Source organism: Haplochromis burtoni, unplaced genomic scaffold (assembly GCF_018398535.1).
Source record: "Haplochromis burtoni strain Fernald_Lab_line unplaced genomic scaffold, NCSU_Asbu1 Contig_235, whole genome shotgun sequence".
In the NCBI taxonomy this organism is placed as follows: domain Eukaryota; kingdom Metazoa; phylum Chordata; class Actinopteri; order Cichliformes; family Cichlidae; genus Haplochromis; species Haplochromis burtoni.
The window spans coordinates 323,104-345,694 of NW_024582596.1; the positions used below are offsets into that span (position 1 = coordinate 323,104).

General features: G+C 44.5%; 1 protein-coding gene across 5 annotated transcripts in view; it reads right to left on the minus strand.

Annotated features, from left to right (window-relative positions):
* Positions 1-751: 751 nt before the first annotated feature.
* Positions 752-22,591, minus strand: part of gatad2b (GATA zinc finger domain containing 2B) — a 43,753-nt gene continuing 21,913 nt past the window's right edge. Inside the window, exons 2-12 of one of the 5 annotated variants that reach the window (XR_006055157.1) lie at positions 17,833-18,213; positions 16,678-16,807; positions 15,373-15,504; positions 14,335-14,463; positions 13,224-13,394; positions 11,285-11,657; positions 10,472-10,674; positions 9,774-9,878; positions 9,441-9,651; positions 7,636-8,677; positions 752-7,527 (exon numbers count right to left, since the gene is read on the minus strand). Coding sequence is in view for 4 of the 5 variants with exons in the window: in XM_005937790.3 (XP_005937852.1) it covers positions 8,541-8,677; positions 9,441-9,651; positions 9,774-9,878; positions 10,472-10,674; positions 11,285-11,657; positions 13,224-13,394; positions 14,335-14,463; positions 15,373-15,504; positions 16,678-16,807; positions 17,833-18,212 (1,971 nt within the window). In the remaining variant the exon portion in view is untranslated. Of the gene's footprint in view, positions 8,678-9,440; positions 9,652-9,773; positions 9,879-10,471; positions 10,675-11,284; positions 11,658-13,223; positions 13,395-14,334; positions 14,464-15,372; positions 15,505-16,677; positions 16,808-17,832; positions 18,214-22,591 lie in introns of all 5 variants that reach the window. The other 4 variants (XM_005937791.3, XM_005937790.3, XM_005937793.3 and 1 more) reach the window with 4 other exon arrangements.

Genomic DNA, 22,591 nt, shown 5'->3' on the forward strand with positions numbered 1-22,591 from the left:
ATTCTACTTCTCCTGGAGGCTCTTTCAAGCTCTCCAGATGGAAACTGTTTCGACACAGGTCACATTTCAGCTGACCCGGGAAATGGTTTGTTGCTCCAGGCTGCCACCTAGTGGAGAGTACTGCGTTGTGTACATGATATAAACGCTGGTTTAAGTATAGACCCCCTAATCCAGGGGTGGGGATCTCCAGGCCTCGAGGGCCGGTGTGCTTGATCCAACACAGCTGATTTAAACGGCTAAAGAATCAGAATCAGAGAGACTTCATTTATTTATCCCCAAGGGCCAATTAAGGTACAACGGAGCTGACGTTAAAGATAAGGGCATGGCATAAACAGGCCAAGAATGAGAACCTGGATGGTTCTGGAGGTGGTGACCACAGTATTCACAGAGGCCATGGTTTTGAGGCCCTGCCAGGCTGAGTGGAGGTCCCCTGTGGTGAATTTTTTTCCAACAGTGTTTTTATACTCCAGTTTAGCAGTTTTTAAGGGGCTCTTGACCTCCCTGTTGACCTCCTTTTTATCCAGAGCAGAGCCGGAAAAGAAAATCCTCTTTTTTTTAAATTAAGGATTTCCTTGAGCTCCTTGGTGATCCAGGGTATGTTGTTGGGGTAGATGGAGACCGTTTTTGAGGGGATAATGATAACTTGAAAATTAATGAAAAGACCAGAGGAAAAGTGGTCGGGACAGATCGGCTGAAAACGCTGCCCAGAGCGTCGCTGAAGAAGAAGAAGAAAGCTGAATGACGTTGACACTTTGAAGCAAATTGTTTCAACCTTTATTAAACATAGCTTGCAAGAGATAAATATTACAAAGTTATTTCCTCCAAAATTAGCTTATTTTTTTTCAATCAATGCATAATTGTCAATCAACTGGCAGTATTCAAACAGCATTATTTTCTTGACGTTTTTTTTGAAGACCGTTAAATATCAAGTATGTGCAAAAGGTCAGGATTGATGCAAGTAAAACAAAAATTAGTCTGATTAGTCTCTGGTCCGTTTTATCATTCGTTCCTACTTCCCAGATATTTAAAATTGTCAACACTATGCAAAAAGAAACAATGATTTTGCAGTTAAATCATTCCCTGCATTAGCAACAACAATTAATAGAAGATAAAGCCAAACAGTACAGTATCATACGTGTTGTATGCTGGTGTCGGCAGAAAAAGTGGTCACTGATTCAGGGCGAGCGCTTCTTTACGAAAAAGCTAAACAAACAAAAAGTTTCAACAGTTGTAAGAATCTGCGTCTTAGTGGTTCGTGTCGATCCGCTGTCTGCGGGGAGCAGTAATCGTTTCCATCAAAACACAGAAACGTAATTACGAGAGGTGGTTTCGCCAACGTGACGGCGTTCTGACAGTGAGGGCTAGGCCCACCGAGTCCGACCAATCAGAGTGTTTCCATCAACAAGTAATTTGAAGGTATCTAAAGTTTAATGCGTCGAAGTATTCAGACGGGAGTTTCGGACCATTCTGATCTGAACCAGTGAGCACTTTCCTGCAAACGCTAACTAGTTCAAAATAACAGCAAATGCAACCAGCAAGGCTGCTTCAAGAAGCAGAACGGGCGAAAGAAAAGGAATCCCAAACATTTTGCACATTTGTTACACAATAATACACAGTGATCACAAAACGAAATGACAAGCTTCACAATATTCATGGCTTTTTGTTTGCTTTTCTACACAATGTACAACCATTTAATTTCTTTTTTCAGTAACGGAGGAAAAAATGCATATGTACAATAAGTCATTATTACTTAAAACCTAGCAAATATTGTGTCATTTATTTCATAGTCAATATTTTTTTTAACTGCGACAGAAAGAAAACAAACAAATCCTTAGAATAAAGAATGACTTGAAAATCTAAAAAGTGATGTTGAAAAGAACAAAGTTCAAATACAAAGATGTATAAATGCATCTGCAAAAAGAGAGACGGGAGCTTATTTTGTCATTTAAACTTTAGCTTTGCAGCTAAAGCAGATCGGACCAGGAGTTGGAGCAAAAATAGATTTCAGGTATCGTTTCGCTACATCCAATTTCAAACGTTGTCTCCCATTCAGCTCAGTCTTTATACACATAGTGCCAGCTCACAGCAGGGATCTTGGATCGCTCTCTGTGGACTGTTTGTCACTGGATCATTCTGTAGTAGTGACAGGCAGGTCTGGATTACTTGGACACAACCAGAACGCACAACAAAACAAACAAACAAACAAAAAAAAACGCACAAACACTATACGCGTGTAGACGATGCAGGGCTTATTGGAGCTGAGCTTTGAACCACAGATGGATTCACACGGAGCTTCATCAGAGTCGACTCAGTACCGATACTTGCTTAGGATTCGTTCAGTAACACTGTAATAAAAGCTGACAGTACTGTATCGTACAGCCTTTATGAGGCAGCGGGTTCACTGCAGGGCGACAGGCCTTAGACTGTTACAGCACCCACCTTCATATTTAAGCAAATTTGAGAAACTTACGAGAGTATCAGCCACAATCTGTGGATTTGAACACTGAAACTTCTATCCCCGTGTCAATAACAATATAACACACTTTGATTGTTAGCAGGCTATAAGATGCACATGTGAGCAAACAGCTGAATTAGGGAGAGGGGAAAACTAACAGCTCTCAAACTGGGCATAAGAGGAAACACTGACCTTTCCATGGGTCATCATGGGAACTCCAACACTGTCCTGAGCTGTGAAGAAGCTCAGGACAGTGTTGCCTTCTCTACTGTCGTCTGACCATTCAAAGTGCTTTCAGATGCAAAACTCATGTTTTTGGATAGTTTTGCTTCCCATTGTGTTCAACATACATGACATGGTTTGAACACTCCTCTGTCATGATTTGGTGCTGCTCTCTTTATGGACCAAAAATCGTCCCGCGTGCAGCTTACAGGAGATTTTCTTGGCTGGTGGGCTCATTAAACAGGAGAAGACTACTGCGACCGACCTGCACAGATTAGCTGATGAAGTGCTGACGTACTTTAGAGAGAAGCTCTTTTATCCATTTTCTTAAAACTGTATTTTTGGTCTTAACATCACTTCTCTGGCTCGTACATTCACATGTGCCTTTTACTTGAACACAGCAGTGCTTTAAGCTAAATGCCAATGTCAAGTTGCAATATGTGAATCATTTTAAAAAAGGAGCAGTTCATGTGCATTAGCAAACACTTTTCAATGAACTGAGTGTAGTTGTGCAGCTGCTCAGTCATAAACCAAAGGATCAGAGAAACAACTGTAATCTGTGACATTCAAACACCGTACACAAACCGAGGTAAACGTTTCTGTGAGAAACATCAGCCGGTACCCGAGAGCTGAAGAAATCCAACATGGCGGCCAGAGGTCGTGTCAGGTCATGCGGAGTCCTTTGCAACAGGTCAGCCATGTTTCACTACACGTTAGTCCAAGGTCTCTATCAATAATCTGAATCTGCCGGGATGCTGTCGCAGATCATCATCAGTAATCTGCATGCGTCAGACTCCTGGAGGGCCAGTGTGCTGTGAATAATACTGCACGTTAACTGAACACTGCTCGAAATAGCCGAGTGTTGTCACCAACAACACCAAAGACTTGACCTGAACACGTTCTGCTTGCGTAGATTATGAGAGGGTTCGACTGCAGTCTGAATGATGTGTTGGTCATATAACCTGCTGTCTGCACAGCCTCATTACAGTTATGAAGATTGCTCATGTTCCCTCCCAAACCTTCAACACCACCATCATACAGTTATTTCCAGAGGTTTTTGGACCATTAAATTTTGCCTTTCACACAACGACAGTGGACTTTAAACCAAATCAACATGTGACAAAACCAGACTTTCTGATTTAATTGACAGAAGTGTTGCATTGACTGTTGACTGACTGATTCTTCAAGGGTCAAAAGTAACTGGACAACTGACAGACAAGCAGATTCGTGGTCAGACTCCCTCATTGTTCCCTGACAAAGGAGAAAACAGATGTGGAATTAATGGTGAATGTTGAACTTGTACTTAGCTGATCATGGGAACTCTCAGCATGAAGGTGGTTACGCTCCATCAACCAGGACAGATGAGACATTTACAAAGAATATCTAAAAGAGCAGGTGGAGGCAGTGTTGTGGCATACGTATGTATGCCTGAAAACTACTTATTGGTGACGTGACAGAAGCATCAGGATGAATTCTGCAGTGTACAGGATCTCTCTGCTCAGATTTAGCCAAATGCTCCAAAACTGACTGGATGACACCTCAGTGCACATGGACAATGTCCCAAACATACTGCATGAGCAACCCTAGAGCTTTTCTGAGACAAAGAAATGGGACATTGATTGAGTATTGAGGCAAATCTGAAGGCAAACACACACAAAAAGCAGCTGAAGGCAGCTGGAGTAAATGGAATAACGGCCTGGCAGAGTATCACGATGGAGGAAACCGCTGGTGATGTCCGTGGGTTCGAGACTTCAGGCAGTCTTTGACAGCACAGGATTTCAGTGAAGTATTAAAAATAATCCGCACATTTAAAATTACAGCAGTCTGTCCAAATACTTTTGAGCCTCTGAAAGATGTAAAAAAGATTCCACAGGTGATGCAATATTTTTGTTTAAACCCTTTGAATTAAAACAAAGTCTGCATTTCAATAACACCTTGATTTCAAATCCACTGTGATGGTCCACTAAGGCAAGATAAGCAAAAAAGAAAGAAGAAGAAAAAGTTACGTTTATGGGAAAACGAGCTTTCTGCCTGCTGTCTGTAGGCAGCCAACCACAATCTAACACTGCTGGTTGTGACAGCTGTTGTTAGGTCTCAAACTAACTGTGATGAAGCAACTGTCCAACCTGTGTAAGACAGATTGGGTTTGGGCAGGTTTAGAGGTTTTGTCCGGAGCAAAACCATCGACGTCGTCATGAAAATACTTCAAATGGTTTGTGAAAACACACACTTGCATGATAAATAGATAAAAGTGGATTAACACCATCAGATGCTTAGTTCTGTTCATTTGACAGCACCGCAGTTTTCAACCCGTCTCAACTCCACAACTATGTTGGAAGAATAACATTTCCTGACACTTTGGAAACTGCACATCACTCTGCTGCAGCGTTGAGAGCTGCTCATGTAAAAGCCCAGTGACAGTTATGTCACCAACTTTCACCGTTTCTTATCCAGAGCACAGCGAAGATGGGCTGTAGCGTTTGAGGTGACGCCTGGAACAGGCGAAGAGTCTGTTCGTAATAACATTGAACGATTGGTTCTTCTCACTAGTTTCACTCTCGTGTGTGTAACATGCCAAAAGTTCTCCATCTGAACGACGAGTGCTGTCACTTTAACCAATGGTAAACATTACCGATCCTGGGACTGAGATGGAATTTAGTTTGCAATAAGAACTCTGTAACTGATGTGCGACCAAAGAACAACAACAATAGATCATTTTACACAAACGGGCAGCTGTAGCTCGGGAGGTCGAGCAGGAGGTCAACTACTAACCAGAGAGTCGGTGGTTCAATCCCTGGCTGCTCAGGTCAAACATCCTGGGGCAGGATACTGAGCCCGAGTTGTGCCCGATGCATCCATCACAGTACGAATGTTAGAGAGAAAACACTTGAGCAAAAAGAAAAAGTGTTTGGGTGGATGAGGTTACGTTGTATAAAGCGCACAGAGTGCTCAGGTACAGTAGCAAAGGGCTGCGTAAGAACCGGTCCATTACCAACGGCACACTTGCTGCAGTGATCTGTCACATGAGTGAGAGCGGGGTGCAGGCCTGACACTGGGCTCTGTAAGGGTTATGTGTCAGAATATGAGTGGAGTAACTCCATCTTCCAGATACATGTACAAACTGGGCACCAGTGAAATGAAAGCTGGGACTGAGGTCCAACATGTGCAGAGAGTAAATTAGGATTTAGTCATTTATCAACAAGTTGAGTGTCTCTTTCAGCTTTTCTCCAAACTTTATTCAGTGTGTTCGATAACTTCTTTGTGCATGTTTCAAAGGAGTAACAACTGGAGCATGACTGGAGGTGACACACCAGCAGCAGAGCAGGTGGCAGCACCTGGCTGTAGCTCAGGTGGCAGAGCGGGTCGCCTACTGATCGGAAGGTTGGTGGTTCGATCCCCGTCTGCTCCAGTCTGCACGCCAAATATCCTTGGGCAAGATGCTAACCCCAGGTTGCTCTCCGATGCGTCCATCGGAGTGTGAACGTGTGTGAATGTTAGTCAGACAGCGCTTGTGTGATTGGGTGAATCACCGAGTTGTGTAAAGCGCTTTGAGCGCTCAGAGCAGAAAAGCGCTACCAGTCCATTTAGCACTGGTCATGCTAACATGCTAACTGAGCTGCTTCAACAAAGAGACGTTCCACACAAACCTGTTTTCATCGACTTCCTCCTGTTCATGTTGTCAACAACAGAACAAGTAGTGACAAATAACGCCATCAAGACCAACGTCAGCTCTGCTGTGACTTCAGTGAGCGCCCTCAGGGATAGAAGCAACATGTAGTCATCCTGTGGTGGCTTCAGGTAAGGCCTTTGTTAAGAAGCCCACAAAGTGTTCAGCTATGTCACCAACTTTGCCTTGCTTTTGTCATCACAGCTGACCAATAAGAGTGGAGTTGGAATTTTGGAAGGAGGGCTTTAAAGCGACAGAAACTCAAACGGAGCATTTGTAGAAGTGCAGGATCATAAAGTGTTTTTGAACATTAAAAGCATGTAAACATCTTTTGGGGATTATGAACATGAGCCTGTAAATAAAGCAAAACGAGAAACACAAAACACACCTCGGCGAAATCGGAGCATCTCACCGGACTCTGGTTAGCCGTCAGCCAGCATCCAGACCGCAGCCACTCTTAACTCTTCTCCATACAAAAACATCTAATTTGAAATATGCACAGTGCTCCTCTGGAGAGGAAACGTGTGTGCAGAGCAGACACACGATGATTGAGCCATGCCTCTCCTTAAAAGATAAAATCCACGTCCTTTTTCTCTGAAGCTAGGTATCTATACATAATCCATACAGACATTTTAATAGTTTCTGTTTTATGTTGATTATTATCGTCTCCGGCAGCTGTACCTCTCAGGTACGCAGCCATTTTATTAGGAGACGCCGCATAAAGTTTAAACAAACAAACAAAAAGGGATGAGGTAGGGATGGGAATAGTAGTTAGGATTTGGGAATGGGTGTTGCACAACATTTAGAAAATAATCTAAAAACCAAAATATAAAAAGAAGAAGAACCCAGATTTGTAGTTACAGAGTCTGTGGTTTGGACGCACAAAATATGCTTCCACCTTTAGCTTTGAGGTCTTTTCGCTCTCTCAAAGAACACGCGATGCCACGAGGAACAGCGGGGTGAAAGGGTTCAGTCTGTGCATACTGAACAGCCGAAGGTTTGGGGTGGGGAGTATGGGTGAGGTGGTTTAGTAGGTCACTGGCAAATAGTGAAATGGGATGGGACCAACAGGTTTCTGTCTGAATGAAGAGCATCAGCAGCCCCAATACTTGGCAGGTACACAGACGACACACTCGGCCTGTCAGCTTCCGTCTCGCTGGAGCTTCGACTGACTGCTGGTCTCCTGAAGAGGCAGATGGTAAACTGCTGTGACTGTCCATCGTGATTAGTACAACTTAAGTATCATCCAGCATAAAAAAGTGTGTTACTGTTTCAATCTGAAATGAAGAACCTGATAAGAAGCTTTTCGTGAACGACGGTGGAAGCAAAGGAAAGATTATCCGAACACGATCACATAGGATTTTCTTTTGCTTTCGTCTGTCGCTCGCTTCCAGTTCATTAACTCTGTTGGTGGCAGAATCTCCGGCGCTGTCCTGAAACTTAACTTTAGCATATCAGAATTTTGGCTGTGTGTCACTGTGAAGCAGGCCCTTTTAGGGAGATTGTACAGGTGTGGGTGCTCTGCTGCTCCCTCCTTCTCTCCCTCCAGCTTTTCCATTTTTAAAATGGGTTCTTCATCCTCTTTTCAAGAGCATGCAGAGCCTCAAACTGTCTGTTTTTGTACCCATCGGGATTTTCCACTGTTTCATCCAAGTCGAGACTATTTTACAAAGCTTGTAAGTTGCATAGCAACCAGAACGCATCATCTTGATCTTCTGTTACTAGCAACAATCGCAGCTAAGCTTTAGGACAAATTATAAAGAAAAAAAAATCCTATATGACCTTGGCCTAAAGAAACCGACAACGACAGGCCGTCACTACCCAGAGTCAAAGATAAACAGCAGAAAAACAAACCATCAAAAGGAAAAAGCATAATGAGTAATAGTAACAGAAGCAAATATGGTAGTTGTGGGAATAATAATGCTACCACCAGTTATAATAAGGGGAATTATAATTCTTAAATAGACTGAAGAAGAAGGATTTTACTATATTAAGAGCATGTCAAATGCACTGGTAGTTTAGAGTCCTTGTCCAACTTGGTGGGGTTTTTATGGGTCAGTTTAAGGTAGGCACATGGACAGGCACTGCATGCGATGAGAGGTGAAGAGGAGAGGGTATCGACTGATTTAGGAGTGCTTCGGTATGGTTTAGGTATGAAGATGAAGGTGGCTTCAAGGGGCAAGAGCTGGACAGGGCTCATTTCTGTCCAGTGATCGACTGCGATATGGATCGAGGCGGGATCATGTCCAACAGGTACTCTCTCTGCCGGTCTGCTAAGCTGGAGCTCTTATGGGCTCCGACAGCCGCTGGGTTCAGATAGGCAATGTTTAACCCTGTGGAGGCAGAAGGACAACATTCAGAGAAGATGCACTTTGTAGAGTTTAAGGCTCAAACATTTGTAAGTGACCTTTTGTTTTGTTGCTATTGACATGAACTAGCCTTATTTTCTTATTTTATACGTTTACTAGAATTTTTTTAATGTAAAGAAACAGCAATAAAACTACATCGATACAGAGGTGGACACAGCGAAACATCTGCGTCCTCACCTTCTCCCGTTTGTTTGAATGATTGACCCCAGATAACCTTCTCTGGCATATTTACCGTCACACCTGCCTCACTCTCATTCACATCCATGTAAACAAGACTGCACTCAGAGTTGTTCCCAGGCTTATATAATCCAGCTGTCACATATTCTGCACCACCCTCACATACTCCTCTGTCTTCGTGCAGTATCAGTCGACCCCACCCCTCCACCCCCCAACACCCAATCATATGCTTTCTATAAAGCCACAGTGTAACTCGTCCTGCCCTTCTGACTTGCTGATAGCCACGTCTCTGCTTAAGCTATTGTTAAGGACCTTGGTGGATGCTGATTTGAATGGCTGGTTGTCGCCTTCGCTCTACACCCCTGCAAAGTTTTATCAGAATTCATTCCATAGTTTCTGAGCTGTCGTGTTTACAGACAGAAAGACAAAACACAACGTCCTGGGTGGAGCTAATAAACCTACGAATGGCTGATGTTGACTAAGATGCACGGCAGGAAACAAAACACACACACGGACCCTCACCCATCAAGCAGAAAGGGGAAAGGTGTACCTGGGATGTTGTAGATCTGCCGACGGTTGTCATGCTGCAGTCTGTTACTGCTGCTGTTGCTGCCGCCTCCGCTGCCACCACAATGCTTGGCACTGGTCATGCCCATGAGGCTGCTGGCCACAGACAGCTGTGAGGCCTGGGCAAAGTTGGACAGGACCCCTCGTGCCGAGTTCGACAGCCCTTGCTGCAGGGAGGCCTGAGGCTGGGGAGCCTAAGAACCAGAGATTTGCTAGTTATTGCTTGAAGCACATTTGGTTTGGAATACATACACACGAGCACCATACATCTCCTTATTCCTTCCAAGTTAATAGTGGACTCTCTGCTGGAACATACCTGGCGGAGGGCATGATGTCGGATCATGGTGTCAGACTTGGAGGCGTTGGTAGGGACTGAGCTGGGAGAGAGAGCAGCCTGCTGCTGCAGCCTCTGTTCAATCTCCTAACAAGAGAACCACATTCAGGAATCTTGTGCATTGGTGCCACCGTGTACTTACATTCAACGACTCCACAATCACTATCAAATACCCCAGCTATGTTTGGGAGTTTAGGTGTGGTAACAAAGAGACTGCAAAGCAGGATTACATCTTATCTGGGTAACTTCAGCACTAATTCAGGGTTTTCAGTACTGAAAAGCTCTGGAGCACTTTTAACTTCCTCTTTAAAATCAGCTGCTCTGCTCACAGCAGACTTATTTATCCAGATGCTGCCAATGCCATCCCTGTGATGTGACCATGCAGTGAAAACCCTGGGTTAACCTAGCTAGCTGACACCAGCTTTTTAGGGTGAAGCCAGGTGAGGCTCTGCTGAGTCAGAACGACAACGTGCTCATTAGTGACTCGGATGTTTAAAAACATGAAACGCAGTCCCAACTGTGTCCCTATTATTTATTTATCACTTTGCTACCAACACCAGACGACAACACTTTGTGTGGCTAGACAGTAAAATTGTGATAGCCACACAATCTCGTGACATAAACAAACTTAAGTGAGAGTAAGAATCAGCCAGCATGATGCAGGTACATAAGCTGCTAACCTGCTCCTGTTGTAAGGCCTTCACAAAGGCATTCTTCAGCCTGTTGGTATGCTCTGCCTTCAAAGCCTTTTTCTGATTGGATGTCATGCACTGCTCGCAGAGGATTCTCCCACTCTTCTCCTGCTTCCAGTGGGGGGTGAAGTCAGTTCTGCACTGGGCGCAGAAGAAAGGCTCCAGACGGGCCAGCGTCCCTCTGAGTTTACCTACAGACAGGACTCCGTTAACAATGACAGAGCTACAGCGACAGGCGGTGCTCGAGCAGACGCACACCCAGAATTTACTTTAAACCTTAAAGTCATCACAGCACTCCTGACACAAACTGACGGCACGTTGTTCTGCTCTTAGTGATTCAAGCACAGCTGAGCAGACAGGTGCCAGGTGTAGCCTCCTGTATTCAGACCTTTAAAGGCTGACAGAGTAAAAAGGCAGTGCTACAAGGATGGAGCTGGATTCAGGGACATTGATTTCTCAACCATGACCGCACATACGAGAAGAACTTCCTGCTTCTGGCTCTGCTAAGCCTTGATTGGTTATTGCGATGCACAAACTATGGACAGAAGAAACAATAGCACCACCTGCTGGGGAGATTTAGTCAGCACACAAAGTCTTGGCAAATTTTTATAATTATTATCAAAATGGTCTCTGGGTCATGCTCACACAACCAAAGGAGTTTGGTGCAAACACACAAACGCTTACGTATTTATTTAAATATACCGTATTCATGGTTTGTCTGTCAGTTCAATTTGATGGGTTAGGTATAAATCAAAGATTTGCTGTAGATGTTTCCTCCCCCAATATCAGATATTTACTTACCCTGACTGTCGAGCACACTCTGCACCACCTCCTCGAGGCCCACCATGTAGATGAACTCACTGTTGGCAGCAGAGGGCAGGAAGTGCAGGAGAGGGGCTGGGGGTTTGGGTGGAGGGATCTCCAATAAGGTTTTCTCCAGCTGCTTCCTTAGGGCCAGCTTGGCTGCTGCCTGACTGCTCGCCTGGTCTGCCATGGAGCTCACCGCTCCGCTGGCTGAACCAGACATGGTGGACGGGCTGACGGCCGAAGCTCCGCCCAGACCGCCGGCCCCAGCTGCTGCTGCTTGCATGTGGGCCAGGTTCATGTACATGGCACTGGAGCCTGAGCGCTGGGAAGCTGCCACCTGACTGGCCTGCAGAGAGATATACACCCTCTATTAGAGCAGGGCGATATGGCCAAAAGTATTTATCACGATATATATTTGAAAATTTGCGATAACAATATAACTGATTAATGATATAATTGATGCGAGACAAAATACAACTCCACAACATTACTAGCGCACAAAGACAACCTTCCATTTATTTTCACTTAAACAAGAAGCTGGTTTTTATGTACATTAAAGCTTTATAAAAATGTAACAGTGCAAATGCAAATTCCTTGCTGAAAGTTTAACCAAAAGGCATTTCCAGTAGAAATGGGCTGACATATCCTGAGCATAACCATGTATAATATCCACTGAAGTTAAAAAGAGGTGCTTTGCAACATTAAACTGCAGTGTGCAGTACGTATTTTTCGGACCATAAGGTGCACGGGATTATAAGGCACATTAAGCGAAACAAAGCAGTCAGATAAATCAAACTTTATTAAACTCATTCTTCTTGCTTCCTCCACTTCTGTACCATTGATTCATTAATGTTGAATTCTCTGGCAGCTGCTCTATTCCCATGTTGTTGCAGTATATTAATGACTAACCTCGTATTGTGGATGGATTATCTCAGTTGTTCTCCTGACTGAAGTTTGGTCCGTTTACAGCATCCTGCCATGCGATTGCATTTGTCTCTAACCATGAGGAACCTTAACGTTAACTTTTATAAGTGGAAAAGTGTTAGTGTTCGTCCTCCAGCTTCACTGTTTATGTTATGCTAACATAGCTGTGTCGCTAGCGATCACGTAGCACATCATTATATACCAGCTAGCCCAACTTCAGTAACCCTACAAACGTCACTGCTGTTTAGTTTCCTGTCTTCATTTATGTTGGAAGTGATAGCAGAGCTGTACGTTTGATTTTTTTCAGAAATCTCTCAGTCAGAACATGCTATATCATGCTTAGGTAACTAGCGAAACTAGCGAGCTAACTTCCGCTAGCTTCCTGCTAACTTCTAACTCCGTTAAATGTAATAACTTTTGTTTTCATGGATGCCTGGAAGTTAAACTTTATAGTTACACCTGGTAAAGCAGCAATGCTGATCGTTTTATTAAAGATGAAAGAATTTAGACAGTTTTTAACTCTTAGTGATGCTGCAGTGGTTTGACCTGAAGCATACGGAGTTTAGGACCCAGATTACTCCCAGATTTAAGAGCATCTTAGTCCGACGGCCGCTTGCATGTTCTGCAAAAAAATGTGCTTTGTCGTGTATCTGACGGACAAACACCAAACCAGTTCCACATCACTGAAGTTGCACCATTTTTACAAACCAATTCTGGTTCATCTGTTTCACTCAACAATCGGCCATGTGCGTATGAAAACAAAGGCACTGCGCATGCGCGTTTTACTCCCATTCTATCGCGATATTTCATTTTCCTATCGTTGCCTAAATTATACCGGTATTACTGTGAACGGTATAATATGGCCCAGCCCTACCCTCTATTACTGAGAAAAGCCACATATGTAAAGGATTTGATCAGTGATCTCTCTCTAGGCAGTCCTACCATTCACCATACAAGTTCACACCTTTCTCAAAAGAATGCTTTACCCCAGGTTGGTTTGACTCTATACCTGCTGGTAGCTGACAGCATTAGCCATGCTGTTGGAACTGGAACGAGACATCCCAGGTTTGGACGTGACCCTCTGGCCCTGCAGCTGGGCAGGGTTGGGTGCTATCACTCGCTGAGACATCAATATGGGGGGCAAGTTTGCATTAGCTGCTGACCGGATGACTGTGTGACCCTGCAGAAAGGAGAAGGGCAACAAAGGGTTTCATTGTTCAGCAGAGATCAGAGAAAATCCCTGATGTCTGCAAATGACACCTGCTCACCTGGTTTACTGTAAATGGATAATACACACCATGGCTCATTCACACAAGCACGTTCTTCTATGTTTAAGTGCTTTTTTATCCACCGTAGCTCAAAATTTTATCTGGAGCTAAAAATCCAGAAGATTTGGTTTTTTTCCCTTTTGAGTCTCAAAACTGAAAGCTTGCACAGTTTTTAAAAACTGGCACGTATCATTGGCTAAAAGATGAAAACAAGACCGTACTTGGTAAGAACATTCCTCTACAGTGAGTGGTGCAACCACCAACAAGGCGATGAATCATCTCAGTAAATCAGATAGGCTAACCTGGAGTCACTGATAGCATATCCACGCTGTCCCACAGCAGAGACGTGGATTCAGTCTCAAAGAAAACTGACATTTTGCTAAAGACATCAACAAAAGGTGTGAGTTCAGCGTGCGGAGCAGTCTCTGTAAGTACTCTACATTTGGTGAAGTTTAAAATGTGACTACAGATAAAAAGGAGACATTTCAGATTCCATTACTGTCCTACATGGTCACATGACCCTTTCTTACAGCCAAAACGTCTAAGGTTCGTTTACATCATAGACACTGGTGCAGCTTTGCTGTTGGTTACACTGAGTGACTTCTGTAGTTCTTGTTCTTTCTTTGTGAGTCAAAGACGTCATTTAAAGTCAGCACGGCTGGTTTAAGGTGCAAGGTCGAGACAACACTACAGAACCCCAACAATCACACAGTTCCTGTAAAACAGGAACTTCACTGGTGTGATCTCTAATGAAAATGTACCCTTCACTCACTCACTCACTCACTCACTCACTCACTCACTCACTCACTCACTCACTCACTCACTCACTCACTCACTCACTCACTCACTCACCTGTGCAGTGCGGAGGTTCTGGGGCTCAGGGTTGTGTAGACCTGGCCTCACAGGTAGCTTCCCCAGGACAGGAGAGCTGTGGATGGGAGGAGGCTGCACAGATGACGCAGCATTCTGGACCACTGGGACCTGCAAGAGAGCAACGATAAACCAGGACTGGAACATCTCAGAGTGATTTTCTGGTGCTTTCTTCATATATAAATGTTTACTGCATATGATTTAGAGCAGGGCTCTCAAACTAAATGAGACACTGCTGGCACTGTTGTCTCATGCGAGGGCAAACAAAAACAAACAAACAAGAAAACACCCACAAATCTCCCCTAAAATCTAGTTTTGTTTAAAAATAATTCAAATTTTGTATAACAAGACAAATCTTTTTTTCCTATTTTTGTTCGTATTTAACAGAAGTGCAGACATAGGTGTGCAGATTGGTTTGTGAGTCTGTCAGTGAACTAACACACCCGTCATGTTTGTGTCTCTGCTCATGTCGCCTTCATATTCAATCATTTGACGAACTTATTTTAACATTTCACTCAACAACAAGCAAAATCGTCACTTCAACAGTCAAACTGCATTTTATTTCTACAGGTCCATATACGGGCAGCACGCGGGGGGCTGCGAGTGGCCCCCGAGCCACGGTTTTGGGAGCCCTGATTTAGAACAATGTTACAGTACCATCTGCAGCTAAGGGGTACATACATGTTTCAATACTGATTTCCAATATCCTGCACTATCCATTGTCTATATAGGTCATGCTCTCCAGATATAAACTATTAGACTATTATTATTATTATGTTAGGATCAGTCTATGCAATATATTTGTCTAGTTAAATTATCGAAATATTAACATGACAAACTGCTGCTGTGATGACATAAGACACTGAAGCCTCCTTGAGGAAACACTGATTTGGCACCAAATAAAAGTGACTTGAACTGAACCCACATGACCACGACGAGGCACCACGGACAGATGCAAAGAGCTGCAGAGCTCCAACAGTGGCCGTGACTGTGAGAATGTGTGGCATCAGCAGCACTGACCTTCTGGACCACATTCTCCTTCTGCATTTGACTCTGCCTGAGCTTCTTCAGCAGCACGAGACGAGCCTCCTCCAGACGAAGCTCTTCTCTTAGAGCTTTGATCATCTGCTGCCTCTCCTCTCCTGTTTTCCCCTGGTACAAACGAGCACACAAAATTAGAAAGGCACACTATATCCGGACATAAGACCAGAGGCAACTTCGAGCTCGTTGAACTCAACAGCCAGTCTGTATAAACCAGACTAAACCTACACAGAAGCTGCAGTTTGAACAGCGCGTCGTGTTTCTGCATCGACACAGGATGTGACTGCAGAAAGTAAACAGGACACGTTTGGCTGAAATATTCTTTTGTGCAAAGTCAAAAGCAGCAATTTAAAACCTGTTTACGTCAAGAAAAAGTGATTTTGACCAATTCATTCACAGGATTCTTCATGCATCTGTAGTAATGTCATTACTGGTATTTAGACACATCTGTATTCATGTTTCCATGACAGCCTGTGGAAACATGCAGGTTTCACACATGTGACACTGACTATTACTTATATTTGTGGTTGTTTATTGTCCACCTGCGTTTACTCAGAGCTTCTCCCTGATTACTCTGCTCGGCTAAAACAGCTGCTGACAGCGACGTCCTCTGCTCTGCATCTATAATCAGACTGTGGAAACATTACAGTCCATCCACCACTTTGATCACACTCTGGATCTTCTGACATACAGGATGAAATTAGACTCATTTCATTACAGTAGATGTCTTTTGGAAAGTGCTGTGACTCAAAAGGTCACAACTCCTCCACTGTTCCTTTCTTGAAAACCTTGTGACAACACTGTACAGAGAAGCTACCCAAGCTCTACTCCCACACAAGTCACCTCCTTAAGAGAACAGAATTGCCTTTTATTGTCATTGTACATGTACAGCCAAATGATTGGTTATGTTAATAGCTCCTGTGAAAAAGAAAAGCTTCAATCAGGACTTCCTGGTATCACTCTTGGTTGGTGGTGCATCGGCAGCTTCAGTTCAGGACTACGCTTCCTCCTGACCGTCACCCACCCGGCCTGTTTTCCCTGCTGCTCAGGACAATCTGCTGGGTGAGCTAACAGTGGCTTTGCTACCATCGCTCGCCCCGACCGCAGGGCTTAAGCTAGCTGCAGGGTTTTTAGGGTGTGAAGCCAGGTCTCATTAAGTGTAGCATCCTGAAATATCTGAGCGAGCGACCTCTACACTTGATTTATGCACCAGTGTTAAAGGACTTGTACAGCATATTCAGTCTATTTCTGCCCCCTTGCAGGAGTGCTGCGAATGCCTTTTACCTTGAACATGTCCAGGTTAGCCTTGTGCACACGCTCCTCGGGCCGAGGTGTCGTTCTGGGACTGGAAGCCTCGTTGTCTGACAGGATGATGACATCCGGTGACGGAGTTCGTCTGTCATGATCAGCATCACTAGTAAGAAAAAAAGATCAAACACAAAGTGCAGTCAGTTTCTGCAGCATTTAAAGTCGTACTTTATCATCACAGGATCTGACAGCTTTACTAAACTGCGTGGGGTCGCTTGACATCTGTTCTGCTGGTTTTCCCGGTAGGTTCAATGGAAGTCAGTTTACAGGTTGTGAATCTTTAGTCATGCTCGTTGGTTAAAAGCAGAATAACAAAGAAACTCGGCCCCACATCTAACGTCCATGTGCTGATTCTTAAACTTAAAAGCAAATCTTTCACCAGCTCCAGACACAAAGGTTTGGGGGACAGAAACAGTAATGTACATTGTCACACATTTCATTTATCAAAGAAGATTGAATATACTGTATAGCAACACTAGATTACATGTAGGCTAGTGGTGCCCTTGTGTCATTGTTCCATGTTATACATTTCATCAGCCCCACAGTTTGAGGGCCGATTTACTGAAGAACTGACTGATTTTTACAGCTGCCCCTGCTGCATGTGCATTTTCATTACTGTAAAACAGCCATAAAACTAACCACACCTTTGGTACACCTGTGTTACTTTGTGCCGTTTAGTAATTTGGGCCCTTGAGGGTGTTCGTTACTTTTCGTGTGGTTTAAACCTTTGCTATGCACCTTGCACACAATGTACATACAAGCCCTGCTCTGTAGGGGCGAGCTGGCACCAAATACTGTATGTGGACTATTCCACAGATTTCTTACTGAACCTGTGGAATAAGTTGGTCCCTCTGTAGTCATGTCAAAGCCACAGAGACAGTGTGCCGTGGACACTTCTTGCAGTTCGGTGGCCAAAAATGTGCCAACGAGGACAAAAGTGAAGATTTTCATTGACAGCCAAGGTTTCACCCACTAGTTACTTTTGCAGAGTAAAACTAGCTGCTAAGGTGAACTGGTATTGTCCTTCAAATAATCAGATAAACGATGCCTGGATTCAGGTAAACGAACATGCTATAAAGCACATGCCTGCTCTTTACACAGAATCCTTCTGTTTAAAATGTTTATTCTCACCACCTCCTCCCAGCGCTCATGTCGACTGGCTCATCCAGGATGTTCTCCTTTCCATTCTTACTTGGTCCAACGGGGCTACTGTGGCTTCCCAGCCTCAGACTCCCATTTAACTTCTCCTCATAAGCAGCACCCATTAGGCTCTGATGATGGAGGCTGCTGGCTCCAGGGCCTTTTCCATCTCCCAAGCTCCCTGCAACATCTAGGGCTGCTAGGTCAGCTAAGTCCTTGCGTTTAAGAAGTGCCAGCATCTTCAGGCGCTCCATGGCCTCGTGACCTTCCATTTTGAGGCGTTTGGCCAACGCCTCTTCTCGCTCACTGGTTGACTCAAGGCCTCGCTTAAGTAGGTTCAGCCTCAGTGCCTCCTCAGACATCTGCTCCATCCTAAAAACAAGAGAGGTCAGACAGGTCAGCAGAGCCACCTTAAACCCAAATAGGTTCAGGTCAGATAACAAACACACTCCTCTATGTAACTTAAAGCATGAGTACAGTTATCCACCACATTGGGTGCAATAGCTGAACGACTCTGGAACCTCCAATCCTTCCCAACCCTTATTCCAGATGTTCTCTCCTCCCTTTGTCAGCAAAGTTAATCCCACGTTCCTCTGAAACCACGGGGAACAACTCCAAGTTATCCCAGCGATCCCAGCTCGAATCAGTTTTTAATCTGGTATTAACATGATTACATTTGTATATTTCTACACTTTTCCTAATCCAGATAATGTAATGCAGATGTAAATACAGAGAACACAGCTTTGCGTGGCGCTCGATGATGAATACTATTTTTGTGTAGACTGGAAAAAATAAAGAAATTAATAAATCGATCAATAAGAAAAAGCAAAGAGCAACAAAGATACAACCCCACCAGATCATAGACCAGTTGGAAAGGCAAACCCTGTCCCTGCTAAGTTCCACTGTTAGCGTGACAAAACACACAAAGCAGTGTGTAATGAGGAAGAGCAGGGGGCGAACCTGACAGCAAACTCACTCAGATGGACGAGTCAGATTAAACACAATATATTTCATTGATCGTCTCCTCTGGGTTACTATAAGATAGTTTAAAGCATGAATGACTTCTGCATGTCGGCAAAGCTGAGAGGAAAGTGGAGGCCAGACAGCGCTGAGGCACAACTTTGACTTTGAAGGTAATCGGGCTGCGTGTCTGGTTTGTGCTGCACTTTTTACAGTAGCTCTATAGTAACTGTAGAGAAACGTACGTAGAAACTCAGACGGAGACCTTAGACTCCCAGTGAAAACCAGCAACCTCCAAGAATCACTGCCAACCAGTAAGGAAATACACATTTTCCCCAGCAGCCAGTGGGTGTACAACGTCCAGTGTGGTGGAGAACTCTGGAGCAAGTCTCATGTATGAAGTGAGTCATCTGGTCTACATGAATACAAAACGAATGAAAACTACAATCCTTCCAGCTCTGGGCCTGGGAGCTGACCTTTGCTCTCCTGGACGCCATTCGCTCAGTCTGGAGGTTACTGCTCCGATTACCGCACACACACACACACACACACGCGCACACGCGCGCGCACACGCACACACACGCACACACGCACACACACGCACGCACACACACCTTGACAAACACATTTTACTCCTCACTTTGTCACTTCCTATTGGTAGATTCACTCTGGCGTCACTCTGGCGTGCCCCTCATGGTGTCGGGCTTTTCACCGCTCTAATCTGTTCATCCTGTCCTCCACTCGTGTCAGTTATTAACCTCACATCTACAGCTGCCTCTTTAGCACAGGGAGGAGTCTTAATGGTCCCACAGCATGGCTCTCCCTGCCACTTCTTCCTCTAATTAATTTGTGACGCAGCGGTGGAGTCGTCGCCTCCATTTGCTGGGAGTACAAACACGAGCAGCTCGTGTAACCCCTCCGCCGATCCAGCCACCTCACCACGTTTAATGAGCCAGAGATCTGTGCTGAGAAGCCAATCACAGCTAGCCTTGCTCTGCACGTCAGTAACTGGCACCCAACGCTCTCTCACTTAGACTTCCCCTCCCCCTGGTTACTGTCGCTGCTGCCAGGCTTTACATAATATAATGACTGTTACAGTCAGCAGTGCCCCCCAGATAAATAAATAAATAAACAAACGCACACTTTCTCCCTTCGCTTTTCATCCACCACACCCTTCCAACACACTGCCAGGCCGATAACGGAGAAGAAAAGAATAGATGAGAAACACAGACTCAGCCCTACGATCACACCTCTCCTAACCCCAGCAGGATAAAACATTAAACATCTGTCACACTGACAAACTGTGGCGCTCCAAGGAATGCTTCCAGTTTGCACCAGCAGACAGACAACACACATGCAGCTCAGCATTCCGATAGAGGGCAGAGTTTTGTAATCCTCCCTCCTACTCCAGCAGTACAGTACCACAAAGAAACACTCCTCCCTGCTCCTCTACCCTCCCCCAACTCCTCAAACGCTCATCTTTTCCTCCCTCTTCTTTCACTGCAAAAATAAACACAAGCTTAATTTCAGGGGCCCCTTCGATGCCGCCAAAGCCGAGTGCTTCATTTGTTCACGTTATACCAGCCAACAGTGTGTGTGCACGTGAGTGTTTCTGAGGCTGCAGGGACAGGACCGAGACACAGAGAGGGTTTTTCTTTATTGCTGTGTGTGTGTGTGTGTGTGTGTGTGTGTGTGTGTGTGTGTGTGTGTGTGTGTGTGTGTGTGTGTAGGGCTAGAAAAGAGGCAGAGACAGCAGCTCTCTCCTGAAATAACGCCAACTTGTAATTCCACCTCCCATCCCCCAAAACACACACACACACGTTTATTCAAAGAGCTGTCAATCAGGAGGGTGCTACTAAAACATTCTCCTCACAATTAAATCCGTAGTCTTCCTCTCACTGACGGCGCTGTTGGAAATCCATGGCAGAGATAACCTTGATGTCTTGTCCTGTCGATGTGGCACCAGATTAACAGTGTTTGCCAAACTGGGTGTAATGGTAATAAAGCGAGTGCACAGTCGTGAAAACCCATTTGCCTGACCGCCTCCTGTCTTTTGTCCACTCTGTCCTCTCTTTTCTGTGGGAAAGTGTTTAATGTTCAAACTGATGGTTCTACTCGGCGGTGGATGCGAGTCTGATACGTCAGGCCCGACATCCAATCGCTTCACTTACTGATTTGATTTGTGCCCATTTTGTACTTTTCATCCAACTGTAAACATGGACGTTGTTATACTAAACTATTAGCACCTCAAGTCCAAATCCAACCTCTGATGTGGCTGCAGACGAGCAGCCATGCCTGTTAAAGTCTGCCTGTATTCATACGTAGTAGGTGCACTGCAGTTTATGCCGTCTGCAGGCAGGTTCACGTGGTCACACTCCGGCATGTAAACGTCTGCTCGGAGCCTCGCACTCCCAAAATCTATGCTGCTTAGAGCCAAGCGGACCACAGCGTATCTGCAGACACTGAAGCTTACAGGACACCATTAAGTATGCACAGCACATGTTCTGATGACACAAACATAATAATGTTAGTACAACAAAATCACAGAATGTACTCGGACTTCGAGTTTTCTGGACTTTACAAGTCAGGTAAACATTTGTGATGATGTACTTTGGCTGTGTGTATTGTGCTTCTGCTGCTATGGCTTATTCCACTTTCTGTTACTCAATGCTAACGATGCAGCTACCATCCTGTTCTTATTTTGACCTTTGTTATTCTGATCTGTTTCTCAGATGGGATGATATATGCACTGAATTCAGCTGCAGAAAAAGTGGAACCACTCCCCTCATGATATTCTGCTGCTGGTTTGTTATTCATGCTTTTTATCAACAAATCAGCAGAAGAATAAACAGGTGTTTCAGACAGCTGCCATCCAAACGCACACAATGAAAGCCAGACTGCTTACAGCTCCACCTATTGACTAAAAGACAAGACTATCAATAACCTGACTACTGTGACTACGTGTGATTTCACAGTCTGCTACTTGGTGGCTGAATTGTTTCTAATTGCCTCCATGTTGTTATCATAGCACTAATAGTTGACCATGTAATATTAGGCAGCAAATAACCTGTCACGGTTGGACTAGCGCAGGTGGCACATAGAGAAGCATCCAAGGTGAAGGCAACACCCATCTCCTCTCTTAGCTTCTCGTGTTCCTCCCTCGTGGTGCTGTAACTCGGTGTAGCAAACACAGCTTGGTATCACTGCAGCCTTCTTCCTATACTTTCCCACCACTAGTCTGTCAGCTTGGTTAGCCATTACCAGTTGGTCTGTTTATTTTTGGTCCCACAGGAGCTTAGCTTAATCATTCTCAACCAGAATAAGGACAATTTTGACAAAACACACTGAGCAAAAGTCAAGAATATTAAAACTTGTTAAAGTTTCTCTCCTAAAACATTAAAAAATGAGATATTATTCCTTCTTGTCACTGCGTCTCATTGACAAACTGGTGCATAAATAAAACGCTGACTGACAATATGACAATGCATGGAGCACATGCACCTCTCTTCCACTGATGTTGTTGGACCTTAATAAAACAAAATGTCCCGAGTGGCTTGTGTCCTATCCACAGTAACGTCATTCCTGCTGTATGGTGGAAACGCCTTGTTGCTAATCATATCAACCATCCTTCAGGAAAGTACCAGAGTCAGCTACCATCTGGCTTCTTTAGCTCGTGTGCTAGAAAAGACAGAGATGTGCAGAAAACAATAAAACCTTCCTTGTGATTTCAGGAGGAAGGAGCCTAGCTCATTGGTCCAGCAGACACACTAAAGCAGCAATGCGCACACAC